At 42.5% G+C, this 20,969-nt stretch overlaps 1 protein-coding gene across 6 annotated transcripts in view; it reads left to right on the top strand.

Moving 5' to 3' along the window:
- LOC143289901 (E3 ubiquitin-protein ligase UBR4-like) overlaps positions 1 to 20,969 on the top strand; it is a 154,119-nt gene that overhangs the window by 115,759 nt on the left and 17,391 nt on the right. For all 6 annotated transcript variants that reach the window (XM_076599140.1, XM_076599138.1, XM_076599135.1 and 3 more), the window contains 21 exons: positions 39 to 297; positions 1,977 to 2,118; positions 3,091 to 3,346; positions 3,941 to 4,062; positions 4,620 to 4,773; positions 5,408 to 5,451; positions 6,107 to 6,190; positions 7,002 to 7,089; positions 8,122 to 8,203; positions 9,092 to 9,245; positions 10,269 to 10,391; positions 10,791 to 10,981; positions 11,665 to 11,737; positions 12,291 to 12,400; positions 13,092 to 13,191; positions 13,767 to 13,895; positions 14,972 to 15,061; positions 15,669 to 15,791; positions 16,663 to 16,796; positions 17,798 to 17,923; positions 18,331 to 18,525. In XM_076599140.1, coding sequence (XP_076455255.1) covers positions 39 to 297; positions 1,977 to 2,118; positions 3,091 to 3,346; positions 3,941 to 4,062; positions 4,620 to 4,773; positions 5,408 to 5,451; positions 6,107 to 6,190; positions 7,002 to 7,089; positions 8,122 to 8,203; positions 9,092 to 9,245; positions 10,269 to 10,391; positions 10,791 to 10,981; positions 11,665 to 11,737; positions 12,291 to 12,400; positions 13,092 to 13,191; positions 13,767 to 13,895; positions 14,972 to 15,061; positions 15,669 to 15,791; positions 16,663 to 16,796; positions 17,798 to 17,923; positions 18,331 to 18,525 — 2,779 coding nt within the window. The remainder of the gene's footprint in view (positions 1 to 38; positions 298 to 1,976; positions 2,119 to 3,090; positions 3,347 to 3,940; positions 4,063 to 4,619; positions 4,774 to 5,407; positions 5,452 to 6,106; positions 6,191 to 7,001; positions 7,090 to 8,121; positions 8,204 to 9,091; positions 9,246 to 10,268; positions 10,392 to 10,790; positions 10,982 to 11,664; positions 11,738 to 12,290; positions 12,401 to 13,091; positions 13,192 to 13,766; positions 13,896 to 14,971; positions 15,062 to 15,668; positions 15,792 to 16,662; positions 16,797 to 17,797; positions 17,924 to 18,330; positions 18,526 to 20,969) is intronic.

Below are 20,969 nucleotides of genomic sequence, written 5' to 3'. Positions count from 1 at the left end.
ACACTACAACACCACCTTGTACCGCTGTGTCCCCCAAGTGACCCCGGCGGAGGAGGAGAAGTTGAAGGAGAGGAAGGAGGTGCGGGCCCGCTACCTGACGGAGAAGTACGTGGGGCGATGGCGCCAGCGCATGTGGCGCATGCCAGAGCAGACGGTGTGCCTGACGCAGACCACCTGGCTGCACACGGCCATCTTCTCCCCCTCCTCCCGCTCCGCACGCCAGACGGCCTGCAGTGTGGTGGAGTCCATCTCCCAGCTGGCCTCCCACCGCAAGGAGGTCATCGACATGCTCACAGGGTGGGTCTCCTTTCTGGGGTTTCTCTCTCTCTCTCTCTCTGTGTCTCTCTCTCTCACTCTTTTTTAATTCTTAATGAAACTGTTGTTAAGAATTTCAGTATGTTTTTGTATTGAGCTTTTAAAATCAGAGATAATGCTTTCATAGTAAAATGTACATTTTCTGTACAGTTGACATTATCAATATTTGTCTTTGCAAAAGTCTGTTTTGTCACATACGCACCCTTGATTTAGGGCTATGGCCTTTACATGAATAAACCATTTCCAGTTTCTCTCTCTCCTACTCTCTATCTCTCTCTCTCTCTCCAGTTTGTGGGCTGAAACTTCTACACATTCGCTTAGGTGCTAGGGTTCTTGCAGAGTCATGGAAGTCTGGAAGAAGTGTTGGAAAAATGCAAGAAGTATTTTCCAAGGCTGGAAACGTTTTGGAGAAATATGGGTCTGGAAAAGTCTTGGAATTTTGTTGTTGTTTTTTATAACACCCTTTGACTTGTATCATTCAGCAAAGAACTTAATGCATTTAGAAAATAAACACAAAAAACCAGGAGACATTGAGAAAACAAAAAAATGATGAAAATTTAATATCATTTCCAGGGTATCAACTGATCTCTTTTGTCAGCAGTGTAGCAAATGTAGGTAGCTACACTCCATTCTGAGAGGGTATGCATACTGGATATGTTGTGTTTACTTAACCCACTGAATGTTGACATGGATTACAAGATTTTGTTGATATGAGACTTAAAGGGGTTCAGGGGCTAGCAACTCAGAACAAATGTTGACCTGGGAGATAAGAAAAATCTTCACCCCTAACCCATCGGGCTCAGCCGGGATCTTCGAACCCAGAACCTTAGTAGTATTTTAACCCAGTATTTTAACAACTTTTTTTATCATGCCCATTGACTTGGTAGGTGATGGGGCCTGGGACGTTGTAAGGGGTATAAAGGTATGACAGTGTATAGATGATGTTTGTAAGAGGCTGAAAATATGTATGATGGAGGTAAGAGGATGCAGGCAGGTTGCGAGGACCATTTTTCAGTTTCAAGGAGACCTGTGTCAAAGAGTGGAGACTGGTTAATGTAAGCTAGGTCACACCTTGCTTTGAAAAGAATGAAAACTAAATGAAAATGATAGATAATAAATAGATGATAAATAGAGGACTGAGTGTGTGTTCTGGTATACTAAGAATTTTGGAGGTGCAGGAATAGTGAGAAATGAGCAAGAGTGGTTAAAGATAGTACGTGTGAGTGAGGAGTATGAAGAATGTGTTTGGTTGGTGAGAAGATGCCAGGAATGAGTGCAAGTGATGGAAGTCAGAATGTGGTTCATGGAAACCAATGAATGTGCACAAAAGGGAAGCAGTACGTGCACCTGATGCTTGCATGATGCTCCAGACACTGGGAACCAGGCAGTATGCTTTTATCATAGGAAGGATTTGGTGTGGGGGGGAGAAGGGAAAAAAATGCATGATAAGTTCAGCAGAATATCGCCTGTATTGTCGACACCATTTTTAACTACACATACTTAACCGTGACCCACTAGTGCAGACTCCGGCAGGGGTCTGATTTCCTGTCTTGTGCAAACTACTACTCGCCTGTGCGGAGAAAACGAAAGGAGCTACGGCCAATAACCTCCCAAAGTAGGTTACCTCCCCTTTGCATCCCTCACCCCATTTTTGTCTGCAGGTGTCTGGAGCAGGTGGGACGCAGTGGGGAGTGTGCCAATGAGTTCCTGGCACTGTACAAGCGGCTGATTGCACCTGCCCACTGGAAGATCTACCTGGCTGTGAAAGGGGTACTCCAGCGCTTGGGTACCTTGATCACACAGGTGAGAGAGTTGTCTGGGTGTACAAGGGTATCTGTACAGGGGGTGGAAGTTCACCTGTCTCTTATTATCTCGTATGGCAAGGTTTGGGTTTTGAGGAGATGATGTTTTGTTTTTTTTCTTTTTCCTTAGGTGGGTTGGTGGTGTGTTTAGATTTATGTTGGACCGTTCAGTCATTTTAAATCAGATGAGAAGAATTTTGGCAAACTGAAAGGATGAAAGGTCAAAAGAAAGAAAAGCAGCACCAGAATAAAAACTGCATTTCAAAGCCATATTTGCTCAGGTTTAGCTCCATAATGTACATGAAACACACACACCATTGCATACAGTTGCACGCACACATGCTCACTCACATGCCGGCACACACACAAACATACTCTGACAATTGCAAGCAGAAACACTTAACACTTATTTGCATGCATACATCACTGTCTGTTTCTCTTTTTTCCTTCAACCACTGTACCTGCTTTTTATTTCTACTTTGCTTTATTTCTTTGCAGTCTCTCTCTCTCTCTCTCTCTCTCTCTCTCTCTTTCTCTTTCTCTCATTTTCTGTCTGTCTGTCTGTTGGTCTCATCTCGCCACATTGTTTAGGACCTGGCTCTCTATCGTGAAAGGGAGAGAGTCTTTTTGTTTACCATGCATGTCTTTTTACATTCGCATCTTCTGTGTTGTTTAGGGCTCCATTTTGGTGGGGTTTATTTTTGTGTGTGTGTTTTTTTTCTCTGATGATTCTTTACTGAGTACATTTTCCATATACCCACCTTGGTTTGTTTTTACAGGGTTTTTTTTCTGTACCCCAGGAATATTTTGCTTATCTGAATACCCAGGTTAAATAAAAATTCATTTCATTCCATATCTTACTCAGTACCCTGATTAGTTAATATTTCATTTCATTCCCCACATTTGGTTTCTCACTTCCTCTCTTTCTCCTCTCACCACTGTCACACCCCCCTGTCTCCCCCCCCCCTTGCAGGAAGTGGAGCACCTGCAGCACCTGGAGGAGACCACCCTCAGCTCAGACCTGGCCCAGGGCTACGCCCTCAAGGCCCTCACCGAGCTGCTGTGGCTGTTTGTGGAGCACGAGCAGATCAAGAACCACTACAAGAACAAGCTGGTGGGCTTCATCCTCAACGGCTACCTGTCCCTGCGCAAGCTGGTGGTGCAGCGCACCAAGCTCATCGACGAGACTCAGGAGCGTCTGTTGGAGCTGTTGGAGGAGCTGACCACTGGTAGGGGGTTGGTGTGTGTGGGGGGTGGGGGGTACGGGTGATGTGGAATGAGTGTGTGCTTGTGTGTGTTCTTTTTTGTTTGTTTGTGTTTTCATTATTTGCTGATTATTAGACACACACCCCCAAAAGGTAGGTGTGTGCATGTGTGTTTGTGTTGTTGTTGTTATTGGGATTTGTAGTGTGTGTGTGTGTGTTTAGGATTTGAGCTAATTACTGGTAGGTTTTGGTGTGGTTTGTTGTGGTGGTGAATGGTTGTGTTTGTTGTGAGGATTTGTGGAGCTGACGCTGATGGACATAGGACCTTGACTAGAGATCTGTCTGCCAGTCCTTCAGAGATGATAAACAAAATAATGAACGGGAGCACTATGCATCTAGACATACTGAATAACCTGCAGCAACAAAACTTTTCCATGGAACAAAATTCTGCTGGGAATTTTTTTTTTCTTTCTTATTTCCAGGGACTGAGATGTCGTAAGAATGTTATGACAGACTTTTGTGGTGATTTTTTTTGGTGTATTCATTGTTTTGTATATGTTGGTAGCTGTCATTACTGTCATTGAAACCTTTTCTATTGTTTTTTTTTCTGTGCGACAGGTACTGAGTCGGAGACCACGGAGTTCATGTCCGTGTGCGTGCAGACTGTGCAGAAATACCCCCTGGATGACTACCGCTCGCCTGTCTTCATTTTTGAACGCCTCTGCAGCATCATCTACCCTGTATGTATGCTTCACAGTTTTGTTGTTGTTTGGGGATTGTACTTGTGTGTTTTGTTTTCTTATGGATGGAAAGTAGTGGCTGTGTCATGAAAAGAAACTGTGTGCAATGATCTCAGTCTGGAATGAATCTCTGGGTCTAGAATCCTGGTTAAATCATGATGTGTATTTAAGTATCTGTAGTTGAAATCATACCAGAGTTTTGTTTTTAAGCGAATAATGTGGTAGCGGCTGTGAAAGTGACATTTAGAGTGAATGTGAAAGAGTGCATTTTATTTGTACTGTGGTAATTTTGTGCAGTCATTTGTGTGTTCCGGTTTTTCGCACATATATGTGTGTTTATTTGTGGATTTGCCTTGAAGGAGAAAGCAAATTGCTTGTGTGTATGTGTGTGTGTGTGTGTGTATTTGCATGCCCTTTGATATTATACACAGGCAGGCAATGTAGTATTTTTCATGTTTCCATGCATGTACTCATGCATATCTTACCTGCATGCTAGTTTGAGATGTGAACTGTAGTCCTACAGTGAGTTCCACGGCTCTGTTGTTGTGCACCAACAGGAGGAGAACGACGTGGGCGAGTTCTTCATGATCCTGGAGAAGGACCCTCAGCAGGAAGACTTCCTGCAGGGGAGGATGCTGGGTAATCCCTACAGCTCCAACGAGCCAGGCCTGGGCCCGCTCATGAGGGACATCAAGAACAAAATCTGCCAAGGTCAGTTGGAGATAAAAAAAGAAAAAAGAGGAGTGACGTATTGGAATTATTTTTTGTTATCAGATGAAAAATTGAGACTTTTTTTTTCCCCCCCTTCTTTTTTTGTGAGTGAAGGAAAATTTTAAATGTAATGATTAGAAGGTTGGTGATAAGCCAGAAGAAAAAAACACCGTTTTAACCTACTTCGGGAGGTTATCGGCCGTAGCTACTTTCGTTTTCTCCGCATAGGTGAGTAGTAGTTTGCACAGGACAGGAATCAGACCCCTGCCGGAGTCTGCACTAGTGGGTCATGGTAAGTATGTTAGTTAAACGTAATTTTAGGAAGAAAAATTCTTTTTAGTAGGTGAAGTTAAGAAAGAAAAAGATGTCAGTGCATCAAGCCCTGGTCAGAGATCAGGCACTTTATGAATTCACATTGTAATTAATTTTCATGATGAAGGTTGTCAGTTTGTTTTATTTTTTTAGTTGGAGAAGTATTCTACTTTATAATTTCTTAGATACTGTTGACAGTGTTTTATTGTACTGTAAAACCACCACTGTTTGTTTCAGTGACGTTACGTTTCTTATGTGTATGAAAAAAAAAATGAAAAAAAAAGACTCATTTTCCATTGTTGGTCATTGATTGTGTTGACAGACTGTGAGCTGGTGGCACTTCTGGAGGACGACACAGGAATGGAGGTAAACTTGTGTCTGTTCATACAATGCATGCACTACAGATACTTGTTAGGCAGTGTAGAACACATTCTTTTTTTATTTTGAGAATTGTTTGTTGCATTATACTTACGTTATACTTAACAGTTTTGTTTTAATAAAATAAAATAAAATAAAAAGCAAACCAAACAAAACAGCAAAACAGTGCACATAAGATTGGCTGCTGGCTGTAGAGTAAAGTTTGGTAGCATGTCTTAAAAGAAGTGAGTAAGAACTTTGACAAAAGAAAACTGTTACTACTTTGTAGCCATACAGTCTTTTTATGCTGAAGGCAGTATGTTTTATTTTTTATCAGCAAAGTGCTTTCTTCTTCATTTTTAGTTCAGCATGCATGCACATGCACACAAACTCTCTCTCTTTCCCTCACTCAGTCTTCAGCATGCACATGCACACACTCCACTTCAGTCTGTGCATGGGATTTAAGTCCATGAAAGTTGAAAGTGATATCTGTGTTTAGGTCAGCAGTAGTTAAGGTAACTGGCAGAGGTTTTTGTTGTTGTTGTTGTGCTTCTTCTTCATGGTGCATACAAGTTGGTTCTTTTCAGTCGCTTTGTTCGATCATAATGTAGGAGCGTTTGTTTGTTATGGTCAGTTCATATGTTATTGGTGCATGTGTCTTCAGCTGCTGGTGAACAAGAAGATCATCAGTCTGGACTTGCCTGTCAAGGAGGTCTACAAAAAAGTCTGGCTGCCTGAACATGGAGAGGTGTGTTCTGGATTTTCTGTTTTTTCAGTGTGTGTGTGTGTGCGTGTTTATGTGTGTGTACACGTGTGCGCGTATGTGTGTGTGTGTGTATGCGTGTGTTTGCAGAGGGGTGGAGAGGAAGAGGTTGGAGTGTTTGTGAGTTTTGTAGTGTGATTAGTGTGTGTTATATGTGTGTGTGTGGTGTATTGGGTCTATGTCCGCATGGTAATACTTTTTTTTAAATGTTGCTGTTCAAGATGGTGTTTGGCGTTTGTGAAGGGTAGTGGCACTCTATCAAGGAGGAAGAAGAATCAAATATTTGTCCCTCTCATTAAAAAAACAACTATGAGATGAATGCCCATGGAAGTAGTAGTTTGTGAGTATCTAAAGTGAACTAGGACAAAATGTCAAGGGAAAGAAGACAAAGCTATTTCAGAAACACATGCACAGAACCAGTTTCAGTGCATTGTGTGAGCAAGTTGCATTATGAGCTAGTGTGAGCCTTTTCCGCAAAATGAATAAATATCACTTGTCACATAAATATGACTTGTTCATTTTCTGTTGTTTTCTTCTGTTTTAAAGTGCTTTTCCTGTTCTTTCCAATAATTAATACTGCTTTGAAATTAGAAATATGTTCAGCCTTCTGAAGACAGTACCCCATCCACAAGTTATTTCTTGCTCAAGTGACGAAGTGTCACTAATGTGAAACATTCAAACATGATGTAGAATGTATTCCATACCAACATCAGAAGCGTGGAAAGGTATGGTTTATTTTTTTGTGTGTGGTGTTTGGCCAGTTTTGTGTAGTAAGGATGTGTGTGTTGTGTTTCAGGGAGAACCGATGCCCATTGTGTACCGCATGCGAGGTCTGCTTGGAGATGCCACGGAAGACATGGTCAACTCTTTGGACACTGGGAATGGTCAGTTCAACTGGTTCGCAAGACAGTCTAGAATTGATTCAGTACTTAGTAACGGTACAGTGAGCAGTTTTGTTGACTTACGATGGCAAACATTGTCCTCCAGTTGAACATTTTCACACACATGATACCCCTGTGCCCAGTATACAGACATATAAACATTTGATAGCACTTGAATAAACAGCTAATATGGAAAGAATGGTTGAAAAAAAAAACTTTCAAGATCTTGGTGTGTAAGAATTATTTTGTTTAAAACTGTACTAATGACGTGAACTGGTGAACAGTTATAATAATTTCTATGCGGTGCCCTGGTAACTCTTCACAAAAAGTAAGGGTGAAGTGGAAGAAAAAGAAGACAAATGAAACGATTCTCTCTTTGGGAAGTCTGTAGTGGCATCTGCAACATGCACTGTGCTTTTCCAGCTGAAGTTGTTTCTTTTTAGTAATACAGCAGGTCTGTGTGATCAGATAGGCGACAATTAGCAACAATGATAATAATAGTAGTACTGAGTACGAGAGGAATTTGAAAAGTTGTGCATGAGGGGGTGGAGGAATGGAAGGAAGAAAGGGAATGGGGAGGGGAGAGGAGAGTGATGTGTGCTGAGGTTGGTCTCCATGTGACGGGTGCAATAGCCGAGTGGTTAAAGCGTTGGACTGTCAATCTGAGGGTCCCGGGTTCGAATCGCGGTGACAGCGCCTGGTGGGTAAAGGGTGGAGATTTTTACGATCTCCCATGTCAACATATGTGCAGACCTGCCAGTGCCTGAACCCCCTTCGTGTGTATATGCAAGCAGAAGATCAAATACACACGTTAAAGATCCTGTAATCCATGTCAGCGTTCGGTGGGTTATGGAAACAAGAACATACCCAGCATGCACACCCCCGAAAACGGAGTATGGCTGCCTACATGGCGGGGTAAAAACAGTCATACACGTAAAAGCCCACTCGTGTGCATACGAGTGAACATGGGAGTTGCAGCCCACGAACGCAGAAGAAGAAGGAGGTCTCCATGTGTGTGGTGTGTGTGTGTGACAGAGGAGGACATTGACAAGGAGGCAGTGTTCAAGATGGCTGCGGAACTGAAGGAGTGTGGGGGTCTGCCTGTCATGTTGGAGAGGTCAGTGTCTCTTCTTTCACTTGTCTGCTTTGCTTGGTTTGTTGTGTGGGTGTGTGTGCATGTGTGTGTGTATGCGGTCGCTTGTGTGTGTGTGTGCGCACGTTCTTATATGTGTATTTGTGCATGTGTGTGTGTAGGAGAGGTCAGTGTCTTTTCCACATGTCCGCGTTTATGTTGTTTGTGTGTGTGTGTATTTGTGTGTGTGTGTGTGTGTTCATTTACTTACTTTTACATGTCTCTGTTCATAAGGTGTTTGGAGAGCAAACAGGTGGAGGCAATATTTGACTGTATCATGGTTGTGTGTATCTTGTGTGCATGTATATATTGATGGTGTGTGTGTGTGTGTGTGAAATGGTTGGCTGAGTTGCAAGGTACATGAGATTAGTGATAAAGCCTATGGAGTTACAGATCCACTCCACCACAATCACTGCCAAAAAAACAACAACAAAAAAGTAAAGAAAAGAAGAAAAAAAAAAGAAAATGATGATGATAATTGAATAAGATAAATGAATGAGAGGGAGAATCTGAAGAAGGCAGTTGAAAATTATTTTGAATGCTTTTCCATAACACAGGCTATCCCACTCAAAGTTACAGCCAGTTAATATTGCTTCATTTCTCAGATTTCCTGCCCTGACTTTAGATGCTGCTGTTGTCTTCTGTGTAGCAGAAATTAGCCTTGAAAACCAAACTGACCCAACAATCTGCATGATCATTTGTCATAAACTGTAAACTGCTTGTCAGTTTTAATTTGCTGCCCTTTTTTTGAATTTGATTGAAATCCTTGTCAAGTGTTATAATCAGGTATGGGATGTAATTGGTTTCAGTTTTTAGTTTACCTGGTATGGCACTTTGTTTTTCACCTGATGTATGAAAAATGGTTTGTTGCAGGCTGGCGTCGGTGCGCGACCTGGTCCTGGGCAGGCAGCTCATGTGCGTGCTCCTGAAGCTGTTCAGCTACGCGGTCAATGTCAAGGTCAACCGTCAGGAACTGATCCGTCCAGAGCTGAACACTGTCAACATCATGTTGGGGGCCCTCAACCTGGTGAGTGGCTTTTCTTCTCTGCTTCACAGTTGGTGCTGTTGTCAGTCTTTTTGTCGGGTTTGAGGGGCCTGGGTTTGAGTCTTGGGATCTGTGCCTGGTGGGTTTTAGAGGGGAAGTTGATTTTGGGGGTTGTTTTTTTTTTTGTGTGTGTGCGTGCGTGTGTGTGTGTCTCTCTCTCTCTCTCTCTCTCTCTCTCTCTCTCTCTCTCTCTCTCTCTCTCCACTCTTCCAGGTCAGTAATGTACAGATTTGCTTGCGTCTTAACCGCTTGACTGCTGAAACTTGAAGAAATGAAATTAGTTAAGTATAAATTTAAAATGCAGTTAACTACTATTTCAGTAGTTTGGTTAAAGTGCATAGAGCTTCAAGAATAAATATAATAGCAAGACGACAATAAACAGAATAAATTTGAATCAAATAAAGAAAAATAGAATAAAACAAAATAGAATGTTTCTGAACAAAAATAGTACAGTCCCAGGAGGAAGTCCTAGTACAGAGTGACAACTGATAATCCTCACCAGCTACCTCTGTCTTACCTCAGAGATGTGACAGCCCTTCACTGACCAGCATACTCATCAGTAGCATTCAGGGGGTTAATCCCATTCTTGTATAAATGCATGCAAAAGATCAGAATTACATGTTTAAGATCCTGTAGCCGGTGTCAGTCTCTGGTGGGTTCAAGAATCGAGAGCATATCTGCAGAGACACCCCCAAAATGGATTGTGGATTTTGAATGGTGAGGTAAAAAATGATGTATATGTAAAATCAACACATGGAATGAAATGAATGAGAGGATTGCAGTCCATGAACATTGAATAAGAATCTCTATTTATGTGTGAGATGTTGAAGAATATGATTATCATACTGTGTGTCACTTGATGTTTTATCATTTTGTGTTGTTTTGTGGTGCATTTTCCTCTTGCATGGCATCATGATGGATGATGTCATGTAGTATCATCCTGACTTTTCTGTTTAGAAATGTGACGGTACTCAACATCACCTGTTCATGTTTGTGTGCACATAGGCACTGTGGGCGGAGCCTGAGGGTGGCTCCGGGGTGAAAGGTCAGACGATAACGGAACAGATCCTGAACATCCTGGAGGTGATCCTGCTGGAGGCCAGTGAGCAGCCCCCAGAGCTGTACAGCGTAAGTGGCTCTCTTCCAGCCAGCCAGAAAAAAGAAGAGAGAATGGAAGAAATGTGTGAAATACATTAGAAAGAAAGAAGTATATATTAGGCGTTCTCGAAGCATAGAGCCAGAAGATTAATGTCATATAAATAGCACATGGTTATTATTGTTGTAATGCCCCTACAGGAATTCTCCAAACTTAGGGCTGCAGGGTTAGCATTATATAAATGTACATTATTATTATTATCAGTAGTAGTGATATTGATGCCCCTACAGGTGTTCCCCAAGCTTACAGCTGCATGTTTAGCGATATATAAATGTAATAATGTCCCTACAGGAGTTTTTGAAGCTCAGAGCTGCATGCCAGGCATTATATAAAAATGCACATTATGATGATGAGTGTTGTTATTTTGACAGGAGTTCTCCAAGCTGTGCGGTGACCGTGACCAGCTGAAGATGCTGCTGGACCGCATCAACAGCAGCTTTGTGCAGTCCACTCCCAGCGTGCGGCAGGCCCTCATGCGCCTCATCCCCTTCCTGGCCTTCGGGGACCCCGAGAAGATGCTGGTGCTCATCAACCACTTCTCTCCCTACCTGGACTTTGACAGGTCAGGAGTGGGGTGGTGTGTGAAAAACTGTACATGACGAATGAAAGTTCTTTGAGACAATCGTTTGAAATTGCACTGTGTGAAATAGATGTTAAAGAACGCATCCTGAGACTGCCAATTTTGAAAGAGGTTGCTCAAGCTTTTCTGTTGTGCCTGTTCTATGAGTATGCCTGCTCGAAAGCGCCTATCATCGGTCACAGACCAAGCTCTAAGCGCCTTGCAAACACAGTCATTTGCACAACAGGCTGCCTACCTGGGTAGAGCCAACTGACAGCTGCCATTTGCGCACTTGTCATTTGTTTCCTGTGTCATTCAGTCGGGTTTCAGTTATACATACATATACACTCATATAGACATGTTCTATATCTCTTTGTGGGTTTTTTTTTATGTCATATGGGGCTTCGGCCTTAATAAACTCTAGTTGTAATTCCCGAATGTACTTATGAATATATCTATGCCTGTACGTTTGAAGGACAAGTATCCTCATTCATATAACACTAATTATTGAAAAGAAAAGTTTCCTGATGACCTGAATACTGCTGGTACTTGCTAGACCCAGATTTTGTGAGTGGTCTTGTTTCCTTGAATTTCAAGCCTGATACAGGATTTCATGTTTTTGTTTTTGTAATATTACTTGTAGTAGTAGTAGTAGTACCCTAATCAAGAAACAATTGTGCCCTCAGGTTTGACAAAGAACAAGGACAGGACGAACAGAATCACTTGGACTGCTTCTCTGTCATTGCCTGTGGTATTGAGGTGTGTGTTTCTTTTATTAAGTGTTTGTTTTTGTTTCTAAGTGTCTTGTGTTTTTTGTTTCCCAATGTCTTGTATATCACTGTATCTGGATGAACACGGTGTGCATACTGGATAAAAAAAAGTTCTGATCAATGCTTGACAGAATGAATAAAGGAATGATTGCATACATACAGATGTACACAGATTTATGATGGAAAGAAAACATAATTAATAACTGTATTTATGATAAACATTTTTTTTCCTAAACACAAATGCATCTGCACAGTCTGTCCATTTTTCTGTGTCTGTCTGTCTGTCTCTCACTCCCTGACTATGTCTGTCAATCTCTTTCTCTCTCTCTCTCTCTCTGACACCTCTCTGATATTATTTATTCATGAATGATTTCTTTGTTTTATGTTCGGTATTTTTGACGTTTTGCTTTCAAAATGATAAAAGAAGACAAGATGTGTTATCCCATGCCAAATAGCATGTTCGCTGCTGACATTAAAGTTGGTCATTGTCTCTCTGACACCAAGCCCAAAACTGTGACAAGCCTCCCATCTCTCCTTTACAGAGCAATGCCAATGGAGAGAGACTGAAGGATGTGATCTATGACCATGGTGTGGTGCAGAAGGCTGTCGACTACATCCTCAGGCATGCCCCTCAGATCAAGACCATGCTCTCGTGAGTTAATTGACACCCTTTCTTGACCCAAGAATATCTTGGGTAATGTTTAAAATGTAGAGATCTTGGCATCTTGTCAGCCTGGTGGAAACTGTGGCCAGCGAATTAGTTCTGTTTGTTACTCTCATGGTGATTATTTGTTCATGATGTTGAAGGCAGCTTTGGTGCAGGGGAATGTATATCCTGTTAGTCTTCTGTACGTGACAAGAATTTGTGTGGCTTTTGACATTTTGAAGCAGATCAGGTGTTTATTCATAGTAAGGTGGATGTACATATCTGCTGTTCATTTCACAAGCTTTGTCAGCATTCAGACAATAAACGTTGTTAGAACATAGACCAGGTGTAATTAAGGTATGGGTTTTTGTTTGTTTGTTGTTGTTTGTTTAAAGTTACTTCGAGATGTTTATCTGCGGACAGTTTTCTGGAATGTTACGTAGCCCTGACATGTGCTTGGATATGATTTTGAACTGACCTGAGTTTGGAAAAGGATTTCATTCAAAAAGTTACTGGTGGAGAACTGTTTGATTGCAGCAGAATTAGAGTAGATCAAGTTAATAACGTTTTGACCTGTTGCACCTGTTGCATAATAAGGAAGATACATTTGAATTAGGGACAGAGGGAAGAGACGAAACCTCATACAAATATTACAGGAGTATGTATGTGGGTAGTCAGTGTGATGTGATCATTTCAGAACGGACTCTGAGGTGTGGAAGGAGTTTGTCAGCAAGCCGTGTTTGTCCTACGCTCTGCGCATTCTGACTGGGCTGTGTATCAAACACACCAAGACCATTGTGAGTTCCTTGAGTTTCTGTCTGTCTGTCTGTCTGACAGATGATATGAAGAGTGAGTGCAGGCTGTTTGGGAGAGAGAGAACTCATAAGATTTAGCACCATATAATATTTTTATCATCATTGTTGTTATTATTATTATTTACAAACCAGGTCCCCATATCTGTGAGTAGTTAACTAAGTTCATTGTTTTTCTTTATGTCTATATGTTTGTTTGCGTATTCATATGTACATCTTGTAAAGTAATTTGTGCTCCCCTCAGATACAAGGAGAAAGGCGCTTTACAAGTCATCTTTACTTTATTTTTTTTTTTTTTTTGTAGTGTGTGAACATATTTCCTTACATGAGATAAGTATGCTTACATATTGCATACACATGTTATCGCACACATTACACAGTGTTTATTTGTGTTGGTGTTTTCTTGTCTGACCTAAACTGTATCCTTATGTGTGTCTCTGAGTGTGCATGTAACTGTGCGTGAATTAAACTATGTATCCTTATATGTCTCCGAGTGTGCCTGTAACTCTGTGTGTGTGTGTGTGTGTGTGTGTGTGTGTGTGTGTGTGTGTGTTGAGCAGCACCTGATAGCGGAGAAGTGTGTGCCGATCCTACACAAGCTGGAGCAGGTGTCCTCTGACAAACACGTGGGCACTCTGGCTGAGAACCTTCTGGACGCCCTCAGGGACGACCCCTCAGCTGCACAGAAGGTGGGTGGGCTTGATTCTAGGCTGGCTGTCACTCTCTGTCTTGCTCCTTTCTCTCTCTCACTCACACACAGTGTTGTTCTGTCTGTTAAACCAGATCTAATAGCAGTTTATGGGGTTAGATATTAAGCAACAGCAAACGTGTATTGTTGATTTTTACACACCTGGAAGGGCACAAGGTTTGAAATAATGCTGCTGGTTTTAGATCAGTTTGTACCTTTTCCACTATCTGTTGCTTGAGTGCAGTGACCTTTTGGTTTGCTCTCTTTTGAGGTCAAGCTGGTCATTGCTGGGGTCTCGGTGTTGTGAATATTTCATTGTGTGAAGGGGTGGAGTCTTGTCTCATTGTCTCCATCTTTCTTTCTTCAGTTCTTTCTGCTTCTTGCTCCCTCAGCGTACCCCTATAATCTTCCTCATCAGTGCTTTTCATTTACAAAATATCAAGGGTTTGAAGCAGCCTTGCAATGATGGAACCAGTTGAGTGCCTGGATTGTTTATTCATGGGCATGTCTGAGTTTTCCCTCAGTTTAGCAGGGTACAGAATACTTGTAGCTAGAGCAAGCCTGATTTTGACAGTTTTGTTTGACAGTATATCTTTCAAATCAAGTACTTTTTTTTTCAATAAATATCCATATATATTTTTTTCATGTTTTACTTTCCACTGTTTATTTTTACTGCAAATTTATTGCATTATTGATAACATCAACTCAACTACTTATTTGCATAATATGTGTCAGGGGTATCAATCATGTATGAATCATATACTGTCAATGGGTGTTAGTGCTGGGCTGGGTGGGGGTTTCTAGTCTGCTCTCTTATAGAGCGTGACAATTTGGTGGAGATGCGGGGTACCGATCCCCGTACCTCTCATACGCCAAGCGAGATTGTCATGAGTTGTGACAATCATTATGCCCATCGCTCCTGGTGGAGCAAAAGCCATCGACGACCCCTCGCCATCGCACTCTGTTCTGGCCATTCCAGTCCAGTTGGTCCCTTGCTGCTTCAGCTCTGCCTCGGTTTCTCGCCTCCAATCAGGTATGAATGGTTCATAATGAATTGCGTGACCGTTGTCGTTGCAGATTGAAGACGTACGCCAGGAGACCAAAGCGGAGAAGAAACGACTGGCCATGGCTGTGCGAAAGAAACACCTGGGTGCCCTGGGAATGACGGTGAGTCACACTTCGCTGTCCGTTTGAATTGTTCTGTTTTGTGTGTGTGTGTATGATGGTCAGTCACACTTCACTGTCTAGTTATTTTTGTTTGTGTGTGTGTGTGTGTGTGTGTGTGTGTGTGTGTGTGTGTGTGTGAACCCTGAAATGGCTTTTTTGCAGTCAGCTGGCCTTTTAGCAACATGATATGAATAGTATGCGTTTGTGTGTGTGTGTGTGTGTGTGTGTTCTTGTGTGCTTTGTGTCTGAAAGACGCGTTATTGTAAAGTGCTTTGAGAGGATTGAAAGCGTTATATAATTGTACTATCAATATTATTGTTGTTGTTGTTATTGTTAGCAGCAGTTGTAGTAGCAGTTGCAGTAGTATAAGCTTTTTTCACTGACATGGTGAGGTGTGTGTATGTGTTCTTATGTGCTTCGTGTCTGAAAGATGTGTTATTGTAAAGCGCTTTGAGAGGATTGAATGCGCTATATAGATACATTATAATTATCATTATTTATTATAAATTTTATTATTATTATAACAGTAATGATGATGATTATTATTACAAGCTTTTTTTTTTTCTACCACTGACATGGTGATGTGTGTGTGTGTGTGATCCTCCAGACGAACGAGAAGGGGCAGGTGACGGTGAAGAGCTCAGTGCTGAAGCAGATGGAGGACCTGAAGGAGGAGACGGGGCTCACCTGTTGCATCTGTCGGGAGGGCTACCGCTACCAGCCACAGAAGGTAGCCACTCACCTGGTCCCCCTCCCACCTCACCTGTGGGCTGGTGGAAGCTGTTTGTGTCTGTCAGTGTTTTGTTTATTTCTGGTGTTTTCTTCATAAATTAAAAAAAAAAAAAAAATTTAATAAAAAAGAGAAAAGGTTTTTGGTTGATTTTTGTTTTTGTTTTATGATTATATTTGTATTGCTTTTTATCACAACAGATTTCTCTGTGTGAAATTCGGGCTGCTTTCCCCAGGGAGAGCACGTCTCTACACTACAGCGCCACCCATTTTTTTTGTATTTTTTCCTGCGTGCAGTTTTATTTGTTTTTCCTGTCGAAGTGGAATTTTCTACAGAATTTTGCCAGGAACAACCCTTTTGTTGCTGTGGGTTCTTTTACGTGTGCTAAGTGCATGCTGCACATGGGACCTCGGTTTATCGTCTTATCCGAATGGCTAGCGTCCAGACTACCACTCACGGTCTTGCGGAGGGGGAGAAAATATGGGCGGTTAAGCCGTGATTCCAACCAGTGCACTCAGATTCTCTTGATTCCTATATTTACATTTGTCTCCTTTTTTTTTCTTTTTTTTTTTAAATCCTTTGGCAAAAAAAATGACAGAATGGTCAACATGAGAGACATGTTTCAAGGTTCACGCACATGAATATGACTTGTTAATTTTCCTTTCCTGGTGAATTTTTTTTTCTTTTTTCTTTTTTTTTTTTCTGGTCGTTATAGGAGTGATGTTGACAGTATTTTTTCAGTCCTGAAATGGCTTTGAATGGTGGGCTGGACTATAAGGTAACAGTGATGAACGAAATGTGAAATAAGTTTGTGCTGTTCACCCAGACTTATGACCATATGTGTGTGTGTGTGTGTGTGACACCTTGGCAGGTACTGGCAGTGTACACGTTTTCCAAGCGCTGCAACCTGGACGAGTACGAGAACAAGCCGCGTAAAACCCCGGGCTACTCCACTGTGTCCCACTTCAATGTGGTCCATGTTGACTGCCACACTGCTGCTGTCAGGTCAGAGCTGAAAACCATGTTAGTAATAACAGGAGTGTGCTTTTATGTTATCACTTACCCTGTGGCTCAAGGACCATTTAGCAGTGCCAGTCAGGGATGCACAGGGGAGGTAGCCTACTTTGGGAGGTTATCGGCCGTAGCTACTTTCGTTTTCTCCGCATAGGCGGGTAGTAGTTTGCACAGGACAGGAATCGAGACCCCTGCCGGAGTTTGCACTAGTGGGTCACGGTTAAGTATGTTAGTTAAACATAATTTTAGGAAGAAAATTTCCTTTTAGCGATGCATGTGATGTGAACAAGACGCAGGGATATAATAAAAGAATGATTGATCTTTTTCCTGACTGTTTTTACATGTTTCTGTCTTTGTTTCGTTCATTCTTTCTTTGTTCTTTTGTAAATTATTTAGTTCATACAGTTATTTATCTGTTGGTTTGTTTATTGCTTTTTATTCATTTTCAAGGAGTTGTGATCAAAAAGGAATGGAGAAGTGTTGGAAGAAAGGGTATTGTTGTGACATATGTAGGGGTGGTGGTTATGCTTGTGTGTATGTGATTGAGAGGGAGAGGGAGAGGCTCTGTGTGTGTGTGTATCACTGTGTGTGTGTGAGAATGTGTGACTGGATCAAAGATTGTGGTGATGGTGTGTATTTGTGCATTTCATTGGTTTTTTTCTTTATTGATGATTCTCTTGTGACTATGAGTCAGACCTGCCTGTGCCTGAACCCCCTTTGTGTATCCGTAAGCAGAAGATCAAACACACACATTAAAGATCCTTTTATCCATGTCAGCGTTCAGTGGGTTATGGAAACAAGAAAATGCCCAGCATGCACACCCCTGAAAACGGAGTATGTCTGCCTACATGGCGGAGTAAAAACGGTCATACAGTTAAAAGCCCACTTGTATACATAGAAATGAATTTTGGAGTTGCAGCCCATGAAGGAAGAAGATCTTCCCCTCATCAGAGTTTCCAGCAATGACTGTGATGATGACTGTGGTGTTGCAGACATGCGCGGGGCCGAGAGGAGTGGGAGAGCGCAACCCTGCAGAACGCCAACACCAAGTGCAATGGGTTGCTGCCCCTGTGGGGACCGCAGGTCCAGGAGTCTGTCTTCGCTGCCTGTCTGGCCAGGTGAGCTTACATGTGTAACCCTGCCATTCCAGAACAGACGTATCTGTTGTGGAAATGTGTAAAAAAAATGTCTGATATCACTCCTAATGAAAAGATGTTAAAGTGAATAATGAATGAACATGTAAAAATGTTATGATGTTTCAGGCTTTTAATATTTCTGACTCTGGTATTTTAAGGAAAACAGCAAAAACAGCTGTATCTTTGTTGCAATGTTTAAAGCCATGAAAATCTCAAAAGTCTGGTTATTCAGACATTAAACGAAACAGCTGTACGAAAGTGATGTTTCAGGCTGTGGATGTTTCCCTTCAGACCAATGTAAAAAAAAAAAATAAAATAAAAATAGGTTGTGGGTGTTTTATCTTCAAACCCTTTGAATTAACGGCTGTGGGTATATGTGGGGTTTTCAGGCACAACAACTACCTGCAGGAGTGCACAGGTGTGCGGGACATCGGCTACACCTACACCATCCACGACATCAAGCTGCTGCTGCTGCGGCTGGCCCAGGAACGCTCCTTCAGCAACGAGAGTGGGGGAGGGGGCCGCCAGAGCAACGTGCATATCCTCCCCTTCATGATGCACATCACACTTTACGTCATCAACACGTGAGTGCTGCTTTGGTTGTGGATGGGAGATGTTTTGTGTGTGTGTTGGAGACTCGGGTTGTTGACTGGACATCACACTACACGTCATCAGTATGTGAGTGGTGGTTTGGAGGGATGTGTGTTGTATGTGTGTCAAGACTCTAGTTGTTGACTGGACATCACACTACACGTCATCAGGATGTGAGTGGTGGTTTGGAGGGAGATGTGTCGAGACTCTAGTTGTTGACTGGACATCACACTACACGTCATCAGTGCAAGAGTGGTGGTTTGGAGGGATGTGTGTTGTATGTGTGTCAAGACTCTAGTTGTTGACTGGACATCACACTACACGTCATCAGGATGTGAGTGGTGGTTTGGAGGGAGATGTGTCGAGACTCTAGTTGTTGACTGGACATCACACTACACGTCATCAGTATGTGAGTGGTGGTTTGGAGGGATATGTGTCAAGACTCTAGTTGTTGACTGGACATCACACTATACGTCATCAGTATGTGAGTGGTGGTTTGGAGGGAGATGTGTTGAGACTCTAGGTGTTGACTGGACATCACACTACACGTTATCAGTATGTGAGTGGTGGTTTGGAGAGAGATGTGTTGAGACTCTAGGTTGTTGACTGGACATCACACTACACGTCATCAGTGCGAGAGTGGTGGTTTGGGATATGTGTTGTATGTGTGTCGAGACTCTAGTTGTTGACTGGACATCACACGATACGTCATCAGTGCGAGAGTGCTGCTTTGGAAGGAGATGTATGTGTGTCGAGACTCTAGTTGTTGTCTGGACATTACACGATACGTCATCAGTGCGAGAGTGCTGCTTTGGAAGGAGATGTATGTGTGTCGAGACTCTAGTTGTTGTCTGGACATTACACGATACGTCATCAGTGCGAGAGTGCTGCTTTGGAAGGAGATGTATGTGTGTCGAGACTCTAGTTGTTGACTGGACATCACACTACATGCCATCAGTGCAAGAGTGCTGCTTTGGAGGGAGATGTGTTGTATGTGTGTCAAGACTCTAGTTGTTGACTGGACATCACACTACACGTCATCAGTATGTGAGTGGTGGTTTGGAGGGAGATGTGTTGAGACTCTAGTTGTTGACTGGACATCACACTACACGTCATCAGTATGTGAGTGGTGGTTTGGAGGGAGATGTGTTGAGACTCTAGTTGTTGACTTGACATCACACTACACGTCATCAGTATGTGAGTGGTGGTTTGGAGGGAGATGTATGTGTCGAGACTCTGGGTTGTTGACTGGACATCACACTACACGTCATCAGGATGTGAGTGGTGGTTTGGAGGGAGATGTGTTGAGACTCTAGGTTGTTGACTGGACATTACACTACACATCATCAGTATGTGAGTGGTGTTTTGGAGGGAGATGTGTTGAGACTCTAGTTGTTGACTTGACATCACACTACATGTCATCAGGATGTGAGTGGTAGTTTGGAGGGAGATGTGTTGAGACTCTAGTTGTTGACTGGACATCACACTACACATCATCAGGATGTGAGTGGTAGTTTGGAGGGAGATGTGTCAAGACTCTAGTTGTTGACTGGACATCACACTATACGTCATCAGTATGTGAGTGGTGGTTTGGAGGGAGATGTGTTGAGACTCTAGTTGTTGACTTGACATCACACTACACGTCATCAACACTTGAGTGCTGGTTTGGAGGGAGATGTGTGTGTCGAGACTCTGGTTGTTGACTGGACATCACACTACACGTCATCAGTATGTGAGTGGTGGTTTGGAGGGAGATGTGTTGAGACTCTAGTTGTTGACTGGACATAATACTACACGTCATCAGTATGTGAGTGCTGGTTTGGAGGGAGATGTGTGTGTCGAGACTCTGGGTTGTTGACTGGACATCACACTACACGTCATCAGTATGTGAGTGCTGGTTTGGAGGGAGATGTGTTGAGACTCTAGTTGTTGACTGGACATAATACTACACGTCATCAGTATGTGAGTGCTGGTTTGGAGGGAGATGTGTGTGTCGAGACTCTGGGTTGTTGACTGGACATCACACTATATGTCATCAGTATGTGAGTGGTGGTTTGGAGGGAGATGTGTTGAGACTCTAGTTTTTGACTGGACATAATACTACACGTCATCAGTATGTGAGTGCTGGTTTGGAGGGAGATGTGTGTGTCGAGACTCTGGGTTGTTGACTGGACATCACACTATACGTCATCAACACTTGAGTGCTGGTTTGGAGGGAGATGTGTGTGTCGAGACTCTGGGTTGTTGACTGGACATCACACTATACATCATCAACACTTGAGTGCTGGTTTGGAGGGAGATGTGTGTGTCGAGACTCTGGGTTGTTGACTGGACATCACACTATACGTCATCAACACTTGAGTGCTGGTTTGGAGGGAGATGTGTGTGTCGAGACTCTGGGTTGTTGACTGGACATCACACTATACGTCATCAACAC

This window comes from Babylonia areolata, chromosome 14 (assembly GCF_041734735.1).
Source record: "Babylonia areolata isolate BAREFJ2019XMU chromosome 14, ASM4173473v1, whole genome shotgun sequence".
Classification (NCBI taxonomy): Eukaryota; Metazoa; Mollusca; class Gastropoda; order Neogastropoda; family Buccinidae; genus Babylonia; species Babylonia areolata.
This window is presented reverse-complemented; position numbering and strand designations above follow the sequence as displayed.